At 44.4% G+C, this 17,971-nt stretch overlaps 1 protein-coding gene across 1 annotated transcript in view; it reads right to left on the reverse strand.

Annotated features, from left to right (window-relative positions):
• Positions 1 to 227: 227 nt before the first annotated feature.
• FSCN1 (fascin actin-bundling protein 1) overlaps positions 228 to 17,971 on the reverse strand; it is a 62,542-nt gene continuing 44,798 nt past the window's right edge. The window contains exons 4-5 of the mRNA XM_077448712.1: positions 10,553 to 10,720; positions 228 to 2,354 (exon numbers count right to left, since the gene is read on the reverse strand). Coding sequence (XP_077304838.1) covers positions 2,152 to 2,354; positions 10,553 to 10,720 — 371 coding nt within the window. The 3' untranslated portion in view covers positions 228 to 2,151. The remainder of the gene's footprint in view (positions 2,355 to 10,552; positions 10,721 to 17,971) is intronic.

The following is a 17,971-nucleotide window of genomic DNA, read 5'->3' on the forward strand; positions in this document are numbered from 1 at the left end:
TCCTGGCAAGTCCCTCGATTATTTACTACATTTAAAATCGGTAATAGGTTTACCTTTACTTTGACTGATTGACTGTTGAACATTTAGAAACCTAGGGTATGCTTTTAAAAATTAACATTAAACCTAAAAAAACTTTGTATGGGCAACTAATTTGTACAGTCCATCAGATTGTAATGCACATATATTCAATACAAGATAATTGAAAGAATAAAGCGCAACAGACAAAATGCATATAATAATGTTTTTCCAGTTTTATTTGTCATTTAAGTGGTAAAAGCCATAGGTATCAGCAAGCAGCAGGTTTGTAGACCAGCTAGATGGAAAACAGCACAAGTTCACAAGCAGCAGGCTAAGGAACACTGGAAATATATCCTATTCCATCCTTAATAACCACTTTAAAAAAAAAAATAAAAAAAAAAAAAGCTAACAATGGACAAACATATCCAAAATAATCAATACCCGAAACAAAGTTAGTCTTGGCGATATTTGAAATTTACTGTAGTTACAATACATTTTTTATAAACGCATTAAATTACAGCAACATTTTGAAAAACAGAATAAAAAAAATTATACATAATACTGTCATGGTCATTTTTCCCTTGCACAACTTCCAGTAATTCATAAAAAAAGAAAAAAATAGAAAAAAGAAAATAAAAAAAGGGGTTAAATGTGCAGATACAGCATATCATTCGGTAAACTGGATTTATGAGGCTTAATGTACACAGATTTTCAAAAAAGTGTTACAAATGGGAAAGTAGAATTTACTTAGCTCACAGGTCGTGGTCTAAAAGGTTTTAAAAAAGATAGCCAGTATAAGGAACAGATTTGCTCATTACAATAACGCACTGAGACTTAACGCCTAAAAAGGAGACTTAAACCTGGACATCTACACAAGTGAAGGGTGTATATGCAGAAGCAGTAAAAAGACTACAGAAACGGGATTCTAGCACATTATTTTAATTAAGACCAAGATGTACTGTTACCTCTAAACACTTTTTGAAAGACTAATTTCCAGAACTAACCTTAGGATTTCACAGCAGCCCAGAAAGATATTCCAAGCAAACTAAAATGATCAATATTTATAGCACCATTATATAGAACATGTCCCAATAGTATGACGCTGCAAAGCCATGCATGGTAAGTTGGTACACTGCTGAAATGGACAGATAAAATACCTATATTAACCCAACATTCAGTTAGAGCTCACTTTTAGTCTTTGTTTTTTATATTTTACTAAATTTTAGCAGAAGACACCTTATACTTAGAAATGCTGGTATTAAGATGCTGCTGGGTTAAGGACAATTTTAATCTAATGTGTAGCTGTTATTTATACAGGTGGTTTGGCTTTCATGACATTACAAATTGGGTAACATTTTATAAATCCCCATTTGAGGTAGTTCTCATCTCTCTTGTGTACAGTTGTGTGTAGGAGCAGGAGATGTGCACAGGAAACATCTGTCCATACACAAAGGAGAATGTATATCAGACTATGCACACTTAACTTTTTCATTACTAGACTCTTAGTACTTCAAGGCAGCTCCATGGTAACAATATGGTTTCTCATCCTAGCAGCATCACACTTCCTTTGGAGGTGGATGTGAAATACTACAGGGATCAGAAAGATCAGTCTGCACCAAGCTGTTTCCAGCACTATGAATCGGAGTCTTCCATGTAGAATATTTCACAACCAACATTTATTCTTCTGCAGTGCCCTGTGTGCAGTTTGTAAGAAGGAAGCTCCAGTTGTTAGGGTGACAATTTACAAGAGCTCCTCAAGGTTTTGTTAAAACGGTATTATAGAAGGTAACCCAGGCTAAAGTAGATTCTGAACTTTGGTGCCGAGATCATATTCCATAAAAACGGCCGTAAAACGAGGTAGCAGTTTATTCTATTAGGATGTGCTATGAACAATGGTGCAATTTACCTCAATTTGTGCCCTATGGAGAGCAAATAGTTATGACCTAATCGCTGACAGGAGCAGGTCCTGTTGAGCTATAGAAGGTTTATAGGATTAACTGAAATAAAAAACTCTCCAGTAATCAAAGCTTTGCGTAATGCCCTGCACATGCAGAGCGACAAGTAACATTTACATTTTTTTGTACCCAACCACAAGAGATTCAGCTAAAGTTGGAGGCCACAGGTTCCAGGTGTTTAGTATTCCCACAGGGTGGACGAGTCAACGGATTCTGCATTGGCTTTCAAAACTCCAGCATGATCACCCTTCAGGTAGAGGCCATTCACCTTGATCGCTACCTTATTCTGATCACAGAATTCAAAGAAGAAATCAACAGGGGAAGAACTACTGCTGGTAACAGATGTATCACTGCCTACGGTCCAGTATTTTCCTGTGGAGTCTAAAAATAAAAAATACATATATAATAGTTAGAAACTGTCACACTAACCATACAAGCTGAATAGACAGTGGGGAGGTTTAAAAAGTTACATTGTGAAAAAAAAAAAAAAAATAAAAAAAAAAAAGGCAAATTATTCACATTTGAACATCTGCCGGAATTCTACTTTTTGTTAATGCTGCCTTTAGATATTTTAGATCCTCACCTCTACATATAGCAGTTTCTCAAGCAGCAGTGTTGCTCTCCCCTAGTTTCCAGATTTCTGGCTTCCTTATGACCAATTTCAAGACTATACAGTACCTTGCAAAAGTATTCACCCCTTGGCTCTTTACTCATTTTGTTACACTACAGGCTTTACATTTTTTTAAATCTGAATTAGGTTATGGATCAGAATAGTTGGTGAAGTAAAATTAGAAACATATACATAAAAATTATTTTACAAAAATAAAAAACTGATAATTGGCATGTGCGTATGTATCCTCCCCCGTTATGAAGCCCATAAAAAGCTCTGATGCAACCAAGTACCTTCAGAAGTCACATTAGTGAAATGTCCGCAATCTAAGTGTCACATGATCTGCCATTACAATAATATACACACATACATAATATATATACACACACACACACACACACACACACACACACACACCTTTTTAAAAGGCCCCAGAGGCTGCATCACCCAAGAAAGAGGCACTATTAACGCAATACTGCCACGAAGACCAAGGAACTCTCCAAACAAGGGACAATGTTGTTGAGAAGTAAAAGTCAGGGTTAGGTTATTAAAGAAAAAAAAAAAAAAAAAAAAAGAAGAAAAGGGCATAACCAAATCTTTGATGATCCCTAGGAGCACCATCAAATAACCAAATTAAAAGAACATGGCACAACAGCAAACCTGCCAAGAGACGGCCGCTCACCAAAACTCAGACCGGGCAAGGAGGGAATAAGAGGCAGCACAGGGACCTAAGGTAATCCTGGAGAAGCTGCAGAGTTCCACAGCAGAGACTGGAATATCTGTACATAGTGGTCATCAACCCTGTACTCAGGGCCCACTAACAGGCCAGGTTTTATGCATTACCTTGGGGAGACGCAGACTAGAATAAAGCAATCACTGAGCAGCAAATGATATCACCTGGGATGTATTTCAGTTATCTTGCAAACCTGGCCTATTCGTGGGCCCTGAGGACAGGGTTGATGACCACTGGTACAAAGGATGACAATAAGCCATACGCTCCATAGAGTTGGGCTTAATGGCAGAGTGGCCAGAAGAAAGCCATTACTTTCAGCAAAAAACTAGAAAATTGCACGTTTTGAGTTTGCGAAAAAGCATGTGGGAGACTCCCAAAATGTATGGCGGAAGGTGCTCTGGTCTGAGACTAAAACTGAATCTTTTGGCCAAAGAAAACGCCATGTCTGGAGCAAACGCATCACAGTGAAACATGGTGGTGGCAGCATCATGCTGTGGGGATGTTTTTCAGCAGTTGGGACTGGGAAACTGGTCAGAGTTGAGGGAAAGATGGATGGTGCTAAATACAGGGCTATTCTTGAGCAAAAGCTGTACCACTCTGATTTGGGGCTAGGACAGAGGTTCACCTTCCAGCAGGTGAATGACCCCAAAAACACTGCTAAAGCAACACTTGAGTGGTTTAAGGTGAAACATGTAAATGTGTTGGAATGGCCTAGTCAAAGCCCAGACCTCAAGCAAATAGAAAAATCTGTGGTCAGACTTAAAGATTGCTGTTCACAAGCACAAACCATCCAACTTGAAGGAGATGGAGCAGTTTTACAAGGAGGAATGAGCAAAAATCCCAGTGGTAAGATGTGGCAAGCTCATAGAGACTTATCCAAAGCAACTTGGAACCGAGATGGCCGCAAAAGGTGGCTCTACAAAGTATTGACTGGAGGGGAGGACTTTGTTTTGTCTTATCAGTTAGAAGTTTTTATTTTCGTGACGCATGTCCTGTAAATTAAATGATGCGAATCCTCAAACAATTCATGTTAATTCCAGGTTGCGAGTCCAAAAAAAAAAAAAGCCAAGGGGGGTGGAGTGAGTTGAATACTTTTGCAAGGCACTGTAGCTTTTGAAGTTGTATGGACAACACAGGGATGCAGAGTTGTAATGCCAGCACTCACAGGCCTTTAGTAAAATTTGTGTATGAACGACAGACAGACCTGCAGCTCGACTAGGATGCCCTCATGTTGTGGGGGCACTCCACAGGAAGAAGATGATCCAGGCTGCCCTATGCAAATCCACTGCACAGGAGGCAAGTATAACGAGTGTGTACAAAAAACAAAAAGAACACGAGTAGATTTTTCTTCTTAAGGTTACCATTACAATATATTTAAGGTTGTAGTTCAGTTTAGATTTGTGTGCATTTTAACATTAACTAGGAGCCTATGGCCCAGCATGCTTATGAGCAAGTGGAACAGTTTCTGGGTGAAGAACTGCCCCTGAAGACATAGTAACCAATTTGGTCTCGGGCATCTAAAAGCTCAATTTGCACCTTGTATAAAGGAAAACCAGAACAAAGTCCTCTTTCACTGGTATTCATCCCCAGATCTGTTCAACTCCATAAATCTATGCTGATAGCAAGGCAATGCACACATTTGTATCACATTAATGGTTATGTCCAGTCATGTTCATTGATCACCCCTACCGACCGATGGTCCACTATGCATGGATCCTGGATCTTTCAACCATAAATTTTCCTCTGCTTCAGTGGGGGATGTTAATATTGTTGCTCTAGGCCTTACACTATTTTGGTCTCATCACTCCAGATTACAGTTTTCCAGATTTTTGTGGCATTGGCACCTTTTTGTTTAAGCATTGTCATATTGGGCTCCTTAAAACAATCACTGTCTTTACAGTGCAGCCTGCATATCTCCTGAGGTTACCTGTGAATTTTTTGCATCCTGAATAATTCCTCTGGCAGCAGTGGCTGCAATAATTTTTGGTCTACCTGACCTTGGCATGTAAAGATCCCAGAATTCACCACTTAATAAAACGATTGAACAGTACTGACTGGCATATTCAAGGCTTTGGATATCTTGTTATATCCTTTTCCCATCTTTATAAAGTCCCATTACCTTGTTATGCAGTTCTTTTGACTGTTCTTTTCCGCTCCCCATGGCTCAGTATCTAGCCTGCTCAGCACATTCACGTGAGAGCCAAGTCACCCATTGACTATTTACAGACTAATTTAAATTTAAAAACAAAGATGTGGTAAGGAGCCAAACAACCAAGTTATAATAAAATAGTTTCATATGATCACAATCCTTAAAGTTTTGGCATGATCAGTCACTTACAATATCAATGCCAAAGTGTCGATTTCTGCCAGGGTTTGCAAACTTGATCACAGCTCATCTAAGAGCGCTCCAGTCCAGCCACGTGATCGGCTCCCAGTGCTGGCTTCAGGGGGGGGGGGGGGGGGGGGGGGGGAGGGACAGCAGAAAAACATATGCCCCATAGTATATCTATGGGCGACGCAACCATCCAGGCTCTGCAGCAGTCATCTCTGCTCTCTCCTCTGAAGCCGGCCCCTGGGGAAGTCACGTGAGTGGAATGCCTTCAGATTAGGAAAGTGAGCACAACTTTACTTTACAGGGTAGTTCGCATAGGGCTTAGAATGGGGGTGGGAAGAGGTTTAGCTTAGTTAGGTATTGGACTTTAAGCAGGCAATACCAGGACAGAAGTCAAACACTGGATATTGCTTAGGAGGGGTACATAAACTCGCAAGGTGAGCGAGGCCAGGCCCCATATAAAAAAAAAAAAAAATAAAAAAAAAAAAAATAAAACTTTCAGCCACATTACATAGGAAATTTTGGGCTGTTTGGCAGCTTGTTTTAGAACCCATACTAGTGGCCCTAGGATGGACAAAACAGTCTTGGAGACTTGCCTTATGCACTGGGAGAAAAAAAAAAGACAGCATGTCCAAAAAGGCACCAAGAGGGGGAAAAAAAGGAGGAAGGGCAGCATTCATGTCAGGGATAGACACCTTGTGAAAGCAAAAGAACATCCGCAGACCCACTGGCAGGATGCACACAATTGCCCTTTTGCCCCTTCCTCCCTCTGTTGGCTAGCCATCATATGCAAGTGAGGGGAACCTAGGGGGTAATCACAAAAAAGAGGTACAGGAGTACTAGCAGGCTTGTGCCCAGTGCCACTCGAGGACCATGGAGCCCAGAGCAAAGCCACCCATTCGATTTTCCTGACAGATCACTCAAATGGCATTTTAGCACGTCTCAACTAGGGGGCGCTACGTGCTGAAGAAGCTGGGTTTCCAGTGAAACACATGGACATCACACGGGTCTGCGCCAGACGTCACCACGCACGCCTCCTACTTCTCCCATCTAGCCGGCAAGCCGTGGTAGGACTCCCGACACTGCGGCCAGTACACAGGCACATAGAGCACTGCTATCCTGAACAGCAGTGTGCAGTTACCTTCCGCAGACATCCTACACAGTAGCACTTCGCAGCATGTCTTGATGCATTGCGATAGTCTCAAGGTTTGACTTGCACATCTACAGGCAGCATTAACAGACCAGGATTATGTTCGGTCCCTGTTTGAGTTTTAGCAATTCACTCGTGGAGCATAGAGGCTGGATTTAGACTTTTCACTGGTTGCTCTACTGGCCATTCACTTTGCCTTTATCTTCTGCTCCTTGTCCAACGGGTGCAGTGTCTGTTGCTTATATGCCATTTGCTGCTGACTATGCTTGCTACCTGAATCTGCTGCATAGCCCAATTTGCACACTGTTCCATGGTTTTTCTATCACAGTATTTTCCGCCATGTGAATTATACAACCTTCCAGATTGGGACAATAGCCTAGTCCACTGATCAGGTGTTTCATCCGTTATGTCCAATGGGGATCCATCCACTCAGCAATATAGAAACCATGGTTCAGCTTGTTTAGAATATTCTCCCCTGAACTGTTCTAGTGTACCCTACCACTTAGGTTGTTTTTTTATGCACCCGAAGACTGATATTGGTGCTGTGGCATTTACGGACAATTATTATTCACGATTTATATAGCGCCAACAGTTTACGCGGTGCTTTACAACGTATAGGGGGACAACACAAAAAGGTACAGGAGGGCCCTGCTCGTAGAGCTTACATTCTAAAGGGAGGGGGTGGTGGTACAAAAAGGTAATATCTGCAGAGAATGATTTGATGGGGGTGGCTCGGGGACAGTTAGGTGGATGTGGGATAGGCTTCCCTGAATAAATGAGTTTTCAGGGAACTCCTAAAGGTGGACAGGGTAGGGGCTGATCGGACAGACTGGGGCAGGGAGTTCCAGAGGATGGGAGAGGCTCTGGAGAAGTCTTGAAGGTGAGCATGAGAGGAGGTAACAAGGGAGCTAGAAAGCAGGAGGTCCTCGGAGAAGCGGAGGGGACGATTTGGGCGATATCTGCAGATGAGGTTGGTGATGTAGATGGCTTTGTATGTTATGGTTAACATTTTGAATTTTCACACGGTGGGATAGGGGAAGCCAGCCAAGGGATTGGCAGAGAGGGGCAGCAGTCACGGAACGATTAGTGAGGTGTATTAGTCAAGCAGGCTATCCCCTTCAGTCTATTATGAATGCTGCTGCTAAAGAGTAGGCCATTAACCACTTGGCGTCCACACTACATCATGTGCTTTGTGGCGGTATATCTGAATAATGCCTGAGGCTACAGACATTCAGATATCAGCATTTTCATAAGAACGATCATAGCGGCTGTTCCACTGCTTGTTGTTCTTACGGGCGGTTGGAGGGGACACCCCCCCTCCCTCCCTCCCTCCGGTGCTTGTACCGACTCACCGCTTCCATCAGTGAGTCAGTCACAGGATCCCACGGATGATACTATAGAGAGATTTCCGGTGGACCAGATTATCCCCGGAGTCTCTATGATCGTTCGGAGGCCGGGCGCGATGTTATGACGTCACGCCCGGCCTCTGCATTCAAATTAGCGGCGCTGATTTGGCTGGGAAGCCAGGATCGTTTTTTATTTTAGGCTTCCCAGCCTAGAGGTGAGATATGGGGTCTTATTGACCCCATATCTCTCTGTAAATAGGTCCGATCGTGCCATATTCCTATTATAAGGGATGTTTACATTCCTTGTAATAGGAATAAAAGTAATCAAATATTTTTTTTTTTTTAAAGTGTCAAACTAAAAAAAGAAATAATAATTTAAAGCGCCCCTGTCCCCGTGAGCTCGTACGCAGAAGCGAACGCATACGCAAGTCCCGCCCACACATTAAAACGGTGTTCAAACCACACATGTGAAGTATCGCCGCGAACGTTAGAGCGAGAGAAATAATTCTAGCCCTAGACCTCCTCTGTAACCCAAAACATGTAACCAGTAAAAAAAAGTGTAAAGCGTCGCCTATGGGGATTTTTAAATACCAACGTTTGGCGTCATTCCACGAGCACGTGCAATTTTGAAGCGTGCCATGTTGGGTATTTACTCGGCGTATCTTCCTCTTTCACATTATGCAAAAAAATTGGGCTAACTTTACGTTTTTTTTTTTGGTTTTTTTAAAGCATTATACTTTCTTCTGAAAAAAACGTTTTCGAAAAATTGCTGTGTAAATACCGTGGGAGATAAAAAGTTGCAATGACCGCCATTGTATTCTCTATGGGTTTTTTTTTTTTTTTTTTTTTTTTTTTTTTTTTTTTTAGCAAAAACATGTTTGGGGGTTCTATGTAATTTGCGAGCAAAAAAAAAAAAAATTATGAATTTTACATGTAGGAGAGAAATGTCAGAATTGGCCTGGATGCGAAGTGGTTAAGGAGAGAGTTGCAGTAATTTATAAGCCCCATTGTAACTTGTTGAATGTGTCCTTAGGCCCTACTTCCTGTCTTTGCTGTACTGCCATATCAGAGTCACATCAGGCAGATTCATGTATAAATACTATCAGTCTCAGTCTTCTGCTATTGTTAAGTTTATTGGATATACATGTTTGAACTGTGTGAGGGAGGCGTCCGATACAGTTTGTGTATATTAGACAACGTCATTTTACTGGTGATTGGTTTCTTTTTCCATTCTATTGTGATTTGAACATTTTTACCAAGAAAGTTTGATCTTTTTCTAGATAAGTTTGTAGTTTCTCGCATTGGTAACCATACCCTGGTGGCTCATTAATGGTCCTCAGGCAGCTCGGCTAGTTTGCCTTTTTTTTATGTATTGTTCTTTTGGCCAAAGAGCCCCACTTTATTATAGCAATTTGTCTTTTGTCTTCCCCCCCCCCCCCTTTAACCACTTCTTGCCTGGCCTATAGCAGATTGACAGCCAGGAAGTGGTTCTGTTATCCTGATACGACATCCAGCAGGATAACATGCTGAGTGCGTTGTGTCGATCGTGATAAGGAACCCCCGTCAGAGGCTTCGTACCACACGATCAGGTTTAAACAATCACAGCTCATAGCATGAACCAGGAAGTGCCAGTAAACAGCATTCCTCGGTTTGCGTTGACAGGGAGAGCCGATCATCTGCTCTCCCTGTCGGGGGGGGGGCCCTGTGCTGATAATCAGCACAGCCCTTTAAATATGGCAATCAGCTGACAATCAGTGCCCCAATAATAAAGTGTACCAATCCGTGCCCATCAATTCTACATACCAGTGAAAACAATTTTATGACAAGGAAAAAAAAAAAAAAAAAATAAAAAAAAAAAAAAGTTCAAAAATGTGTCTTTAGCACAAAATAAAAAACCCTAGGGGTGATAAAATACCACCAAAAGAAAAGCCCTCCTTGTGGGAAGAGGATAAAAATTTAGTTTTAGTAAAGTGCTGCAAGACCACACAATTGTCATTCAAAGTGTGACTGAAAATTGTACTGGGCAAAAGTGCCTGGTATTGAAGTGGTTAGAAATAGCAAACATGCTCAACTTGCCTGCTATGTGCAGTGGCTTTGCGCAGAGCAGTCTGGATCCTCTTCTCGGGTCCCCCATCAGTGCTTCTGGCCCCCCTCTCCTGTTGAGTGCCCCCACAGCAAGCAGCTTGCTATGGGGACACCCAAGCCAAGCTGCAGTTTGACCCCACCCCCTCTCTTCTCATTGGCTGTTATATTAAAGGTTTCAGATCCACTAACATTTTACTTTCAAAAAGACAAGTAAAGATGTACAGTATTTCAATGCAAAAATGGCACTAGCATTTGTGTCCGTGTTTGGAAAACCAAGTTGAATATTTTTATTTATTTTCATTTTATAAAATTTTAGGACTTACCTTTGAGGTTGTAGGCCCCATCATTAAATTCCAGTTGAAAGACATCATAAATTGAGCGGTTAGAATCGAGGGTCCCAGTCATTTTACGACAGCCTATGAATCCATGTTCTCCCCTTAGGACAATTAGTGGACGGTTGATAAGTTTCATCAAGAAATGCTCAGTTTCCACTACAAAAAAATATATATAAAATAAAAATCTAAAAATGTTCAGTCACTGAAAAAAAAAAAAAAAAAAAAAAAAAAAAAAACCACCACACACACACACAATGACCTTGTCTACATGTACTGATAAGATAACACATGAGAGTTCAGGAGCAGTTGGAAAAAAAATGGAATTACGTACGGTAATGTCCTTTTCCAGGAGTCTTTCAGGACAGCCACCTTTGAGAGACACTGGCTCCTCCCCTCTTAGGAAACACCGCCTTCATTTTCATGATTTAAGCCTCCTCCTCCCTTCGTTACTCAGTTCTTCCAGAGTACCTCCGGCCAACTGGGGAGACACAAGAACACGTCAAATAAACAAACTTTTAATCTTACCTGACGGCCTCATGTAATGAGTTCCCGATGATCTGCAAAAAACTTGGATGGGAACCGGTGCTGTCCTGAAAGACTCCTGGAAAAGGACATTACCGTACGTAATTCCATTTTTCCCCAATCGTCTTTCAGGACAGCCACCTTTGAGAGGATAAGCGAGTACCCTGTCTTAGGGTGGGACCTACTGCTTGCAGCACCTTGTGACCAAAGGGCTTGGTCTTTGGCTGAGAGAAGATCCAATCTATAGCGCTTCACGAACGTAGAAAACTTGAACCACGTTGCGGCTCTACAGATCTGTTCAGGAGACACACCAGCCCACATTGTCTGCGGAGTTGCCGCTGTCCTGGCTGAGTGTGCTTTAATTCTAACTGGAGGCTTTAATACCCCAACCGCGCAAGTCTGCCCAATGGCTGACCTTAATCATCTGGTTAGCGTACGTCTAAAGGCTTTGGAACCCTTCCTAGCCCCTGGAAGTAACACTAAAAGTAAATCAGACTTCCTGAACTGGCTTTGTGTAACCAAAATAATGAAGGACACATCTTCTAACGTCCAATAAGATGTGTTCCTGTTCGCTCACTGGTTTTGAACGAAAAATAGGCAGCATAATCTCTCGGACTCTCTGAGGATTAGAGACTACCATTAGGTAAAAAGGCCAGAATGGTCTTAAAAACTGAATGGTCTGGAAAGGGAGTGCCTTAACAGAAAGGGTTTCGAGTTTACTCACTTTCCTTGCCGCAGTGATCGCCACAAAAAACACAGTTTTGAGAGTGATCAACCATAACCAGCCAGATCCAATTGCTGAAAAAGGTTCCTTTGTGAGAACCTGTAAAACTAATGAGTGACCCCGACTGGAAAGGGGGCGACCAAAGGCTTGGTCTTTGCCTACTTAAGGCTCTAAGAACCTTACTATACCAAGGTCTGATGTTGGATGCCCTTCCAGGAATACGCTAAAAGCGAAAACCTGACTCTTCAATGTTTATGGGGCTAAACCTTTATCTGCCCCTGACTGCAGGAACTCTAGAACGGCTACGAGGCTGTGCACATTGAAGGAGTTCTCTGAGCATCAGCTGTTGAACCGTCTCCATACCTTCAAGAAAATGGTCTGAGTTTCCATTTACCTGCAATTCAGAAGAGTGGCTATTAAACAGTCTGAGACCTCTTTGCCCTTCAGCAATTCCTTCTCAGTAGCCAAGCTGCAAGAATCCACCTGGGGACCGCAGACTGGACCCTGGGAAAAGGGACACTCCTAGACCGGGAAAACCCGGGGGGGGGGGTTCCACTGACAGGCCCTTCAGAATGGAGAACCACGGCCTCCTGGGCCCAAGAGGTGTGATTAGAAAACAGGTAGTAATCTCCACCTGAAAACTTCCCTGACCCTGCAGAAATCAGAACGGGAGGGGAGAAAGCATAGCACTTAGAGAAACCCTAACTCTGTGCTTTAGTGTGTCTGCTCCCGACCTCCCCTGTTCATGGAACAGGAGATGGCTTCCTTTGCGTTTTCCCTTGAGAAAAAGAGAGGTCTATCCAAGGAATCCCCCAACTCTGGGTGATCCATTCGAAGAACCTCCTGCTTGAGAACCTGGTTGCTCTGAGGAAATCTAATATCAGGATTTGCTCTCCTTCAAAACAGATCACTGAAAGGACAGGATTTTAATATTCGGCCCATCTGAGGATGGCCTTCGCTAGGACCCATAAGGATCCGCTCCAGGAGTCCCCGTCCTGTCGACGTAAGCCACTGCCAAGGGACTGTTTCCATGACTCTTACATGAAGTCTCCAGAGAACTCTGAAAGGTCCTGAGAACCAGATCTACTGTTCTCAACTCCCTCCAATTTGAGGATCTCTTAGATTCCTTCCTCTCCCAGGTACCCTGTACCAAACAGGAGTCTAGGTGTGTCCCCAACCTAAGCCGTTCGTATCGGTTGTAACCACCCTGGATACTGGGAAACTCCATTCTAGGTCTTGTAACAAACGTGCTCCCTTTCCCCAAGGGGACCTCTTTACCTGAGTTGGAACCGAAACCAAAGAGTCCCAAGACCCCTGACTGTGGTCCCAAACCTTCAAGATGAATAGTTTACAGAGGACGGTAACATGACCCTGTCCACTGAACTGCTAGGAGCGTGGCTGTCAGTAAACTCAACCTGCCTAACTGAGTTTTTGATGGTTGCCCTGGAGAAACAACAGTGCTCTGTCTATCTTCTGGACCTTCTCCAAGGAGGGAAGACCTTTTGTTCTGTTGAGCCCAGCACCTACCCCAGGAAGGTGACCCCCCCTGGTAAGGAATTTAAGTTGGGTTTCTCTAGGTTCAGAGGCCAACCCAGGCTCACTAACAGGTCTTTTGTTACCTGTTGATCCCAAATCGACTGTGTCAGAGAAGGTACAAACCGGAGAAGATCATCAAGACACACGATCACCGAGACTCCCCTGAGACGCAGGAATGCCAGAACTTCTACCATCACTTTGGTGAAGATAGGAGGAGGAAAGGGATAGCCCAAAAGGGAAGTGCTTTGAACTGAAGGTGTAGCACCCCTACAGAAGTTATCACTGCCAGCCTAAGGAAACGCTGGTGGTTCTCTGCAATGGGAATATGCAGGTATGCATCCTTACTATCCATGCCCTGAAACAGTTTTGGTGGAAGAGGTGCCCTCACCCAGTGACCAAAACCAACGAAAGCCATCTGTAGGTGACTAAGACACACAGACGTTTCAGGTTCAGGATGAGCCTGAACTTTTTTCCCAAAGGCTTGTGAACCACAAAAATGTGAGAATAGGAGCCCTTCCTATATATCCTGCTGGGACCTGTATTACCACTTCCTGTTCCTCTAACTCCTGAAGAGGAAAGAAGGGCACATTTTGGCAGCTCAGTGACAAGGAGTCTCAAACAGGGGGGAGTTCTGAAAACTCCAAACTGTAACCCCCTATGATGATCCTCATCACAAACTAATTGGAGGTGCTCATCTCCCACTGGGGGAGGAAGGCCCCCCCCTTTTTTTTTTTTTTTTTATATTTCCTCTTAAGGGAAACGGCCTTTTACTTATCAGCCGTGCGATCTCGCACTGCTTAAAGACCTGGCAAAAACAGCAGGTTTCCTGTAAAAAAGGATTACACAGAGCTTTTGCCTTGGACGCCTTGACCCCCTGCCATGTCTTCAGCCTTGAGGCCCTCCAGGCTGAGTTGGTCAGAGCCGAAGATCTTGCATACATTCGCCTGGATTGAATCGAAGCAGCGTATGCCAACACCTTAAGCAGCATGGGAAAGGAGGATAGAAAGTCTCCTCTGCCGTCATTGCTTCATGCATTAATCTGGCTAAGCCGACACTTCATATTATGAGCCACCACTGTGGCCGCTATGGCAGGCTTAGATATTTTCTTAAGAGAAAAAGCCCATGCATCCTTCAGAAGTGAGTCCATCATTTCAAACATAGGGTCTGAAAGTATTCCCATGTCCCCGAGGACAGGTCAGTATGCCTGGACATCTGAAGAAAGGTAGTCTCTAACCTGGGAGATTCTATTCCAGACAAGAGCTTCCTCTTCCGCCCAAGAAAAAACCTTTGCTTTAATGCACCAGAAAAGAAAGGTTTTCCTTCGGGACCCTGCCATTCCTGATGGCATCGATCAAGACATCATGAACCGGGAACACCCGCTTCCCCCAGGTCCTAGTACATCTGATCATGGGGTGGCAATGCCTTCTTCCTAAAGTGGTATGAATAGCTCTCAAGAGCTTATCCACTTCATCCAGGGGGAAGTTTACATCGAGGGGTTCTTTTGGGTTCCCCACCCAAGCCCTCACCTTTATCAGATTCCCTTGGGAGTCTGAGACGGCACTGTCAACTTCTTCCTCAACTTCCTCTCTGGAACCCTCTAGACTCTCCCTTAACCTGCAGGAGGAACATCCATCGGGTTAGGTGGAACACTCTGCTGTGCTGGTGAAAGAGTGCTCTGGAGCTGAGGCCACTGGAACCTTCACAGAAGCCGCCAGATATGCACCGTGTTCTGCTGCCTGTTTCCTGATGGCGCTCAAACAGGGACCTGAACCCTCTGAGGCCACTGGAACCTTAGGTTATAGGTCTGACTGAGCTATCCGGTGCTTCAATACACTCTTTACCAAGTGCCTTTGAACCAGGGATTCCCCCAAAGAGGCTCTATATGAAGGACGCTCCCTCCTAGAACCAAGGGGAGACTTGCTCATGTCCTTCAGAGACCTAGAGATAAAAGAGCAGCAAAAAATCCTAAAAAAAGAAGAAACACCAGCACTACTTAAGAGGACCACAGGGAGTGCCCTCCCCTAGGATCAATCTCCATCTGGATCCCAGACGCACTGCCCTTCCCCCCCGACCACCTAGGGGGAAAAAACACCAGTGGAGCTACTGGTTGTAAGGTAAGGGAACCCCTCGCCAGGGCTTTTACCTTTGAGTGGCTGGTGCCGTTACTCCTGGAGCTCCTGAAGCCACTGCTTTGGACATTCTCCTGTTGAGGAAGAGTGGTACGAACGTGCCTCCAACAGCTACCTGTGCAACTGCAGAAAGAGAGGCTGCACCAGCCGAACGCTAGGTTCCCCTCCACGTGCCGCGTCCGGAACCGGAAGACGCGGATCCAACGAAGAGGTCCGCCCCCACCGGAATTGACGTCGCCCGCCAACCGGTCCGGCCTCTGGCTCCCAGCCGACTGGATACACAGGGGGGCCTTGGACGTCCTCGTTGCAGCGTCCCACTGGGCGAAACGCAGGGATGAACCTCCCCAAAAACTTCCTGCTTTCCCCAAGCGAAGATTGGAGTGCGTATAGAGAAAAAGGTCAGTCAAAAGTTCAGCTTCCCCAGCCGACCGGACTGCCTGTTCCGTTAAAACACCCGCGGGTGAACGGACGGACGACCCTGTAAAACTTCCTGCTTTCCCCAAGCGAAGTTTAGGGTGTATAGACAGTACGAACGCTTCAGCTCCCCGCTGATCCGACTGTCAAGGGCCGACCGATAGACGGTCGGGTAACCGAGTGGGGCCGGGGCTCCGCTCGGATAGCTTCAGTCTCACCGACCGAATTCAGCTAAGGTTCCTTAGCGATGTCTCCCCACCGGAGGAAACACCATAACTGAGGAACGAAGGGAGGAGGAGGCTTAAATCATGAAAATGAAGGCGGTGTTTCCTAAGAGGGGAGGAGCCAGTGTCTCTCAAAGGTGGCTGTCCTGAAAGACGATTGGGGAAAAATGCCCAACTACTCCTAAACATTCGTTTAGCAGCAGCAGTGTACACAAAGCCTTAATGTGACCTACCCTGTTTCCCCTAAAATAAGACCTAGTGTGATTGTCGGTGATAGCTGCAATAAAAGCCCTACCCCCCAAATAAGCCCTAGTTAAAGTCCCTGTAGGTCTTCTTTTCAGGGTAGGGCTTATTTTTGAGGAAACAGTAGGGCTTATATTGCAGCCAACACAGACAATCACGCTAGGTCTTATTTTAGGGGAAACAGGGTATTAACTGTACAACTCCATTGAACAAACAAACCTTTTAGGTGGGAGAGAAGTAAAAATAAAATAAAAGGTTGAGCAAGTGTGCACACCCTTAAATACTTTCTTGAAGCACAGTTTGATTTTATTACAACACTCAGTCTTTTTGGGTACGAGTATCAGCATGGCACATCTTGACTTGGAAATATTTGCCCACTCTTTGCAAAAACACTCCAAATCTGTCAGATTGTGAGGGCATCTCAGATCACAGCGATATGCCGCTCGTGTCGGGAGTGACGACATCGCGGCTCCGGAGCAGCAACACCCAGAAGTCACTCTGGGATACATGGCAGCGGTGAAGATGAAGTGAGATAGATATATAGATAGACATATATACATATACACATACACACTAATTCCATAAAACTAAAGTTAGTATATAGAATTAGATATATTTATTTTTATAGAATTACACTATATGGCCCTATGTTTCTTTCCATATAGCCACTGTTTTGAAACGGGCCTTTATATGCGAGGGGAGAATCTACTGTGGTTGTAAGGAATTTCCGGAGGATTGTGTCTCTTATGATCAGCCCTTGCCAACTCATGTTAATCGGGCATACCAATATCGGCAAATTTGAGTGTCCACGACCAATAGAAAGCTTGCAAGACCCTTAGAATACAAGTTCTCTTGGGTCATAACCAAGCCTACATCTGTTTAGGTGGCGGTATCACCACATGGGTGTTCGCATTTTTATCTTTTTGGTGATCAGAAGTAGAGGTCGACCGATATGGGTTTCTCTGGCCAATGCCGATATTTAGAAATCATGGCGGCCGATGGCCGATATATGATGCCGATTTTTTTTATTTATTTGATTTTTTTTTTATCCCCCCTTCATCTCATAAAACCTAACAGACACCTTTCCCAATGGGGCTTTTTTTTAAGGCGCTTTTATGCTAAAAATAGCGCCTGTAAAGTGCCTGCAAAACTGCTTCCCTGCAGTCTGTGTGAAAGGCAGAGTGCTTTCACACTGAAGCGATGCGCTGGCAGGATGTTTAAATTAACCACTTGCCGACCGCCTCACGCCGATGTACGTCGGCAGAATGGCACGGGCAGGCATAAGCACGTACATGTACGTGCTTTGCCTCCCGCGGGTCGGGGGCCCGATCGGGCCCCCGCCCGGTGCCTGCGGCGGTCGGTTTTCGTTCGGGAGCGATCCCGGACGAGGGGACGGCCATTCATTCATGGCCACCCCCTCGCGATCGCTCCTGACGAATGGAAATCCCCGGTGACATCACTTCCTCTCCTGTAATGTAAACACAGGAGAGGAAGTGATGTATTCTCTCCTCCGTGTCGGTATTTTTCGTTCCGACACGGAGGAGAGCGGATCAGTGAGTTGCACCAACACATCCCACACACAGTAGAACATGCCAGGCACACTCACACCCCCCCT

Source organism: Lithobates pipiens, unplaced genomic scaffold (assembly GCF_037356315.1).
Source record: "Lithobates pipiens isolate NorthernLeopardFrog02 unplaced genomic scaffold, aLitPip1_a1.2 Scaffold_22, whole genome shotgun sequence".
Taxonomy (NCBI): domain Eukaryota; kingdom Metazoa; phylum Chordata; class Amphibia; order Anura; family Ranidae; genus Lithobates; species Lithobates pipiens.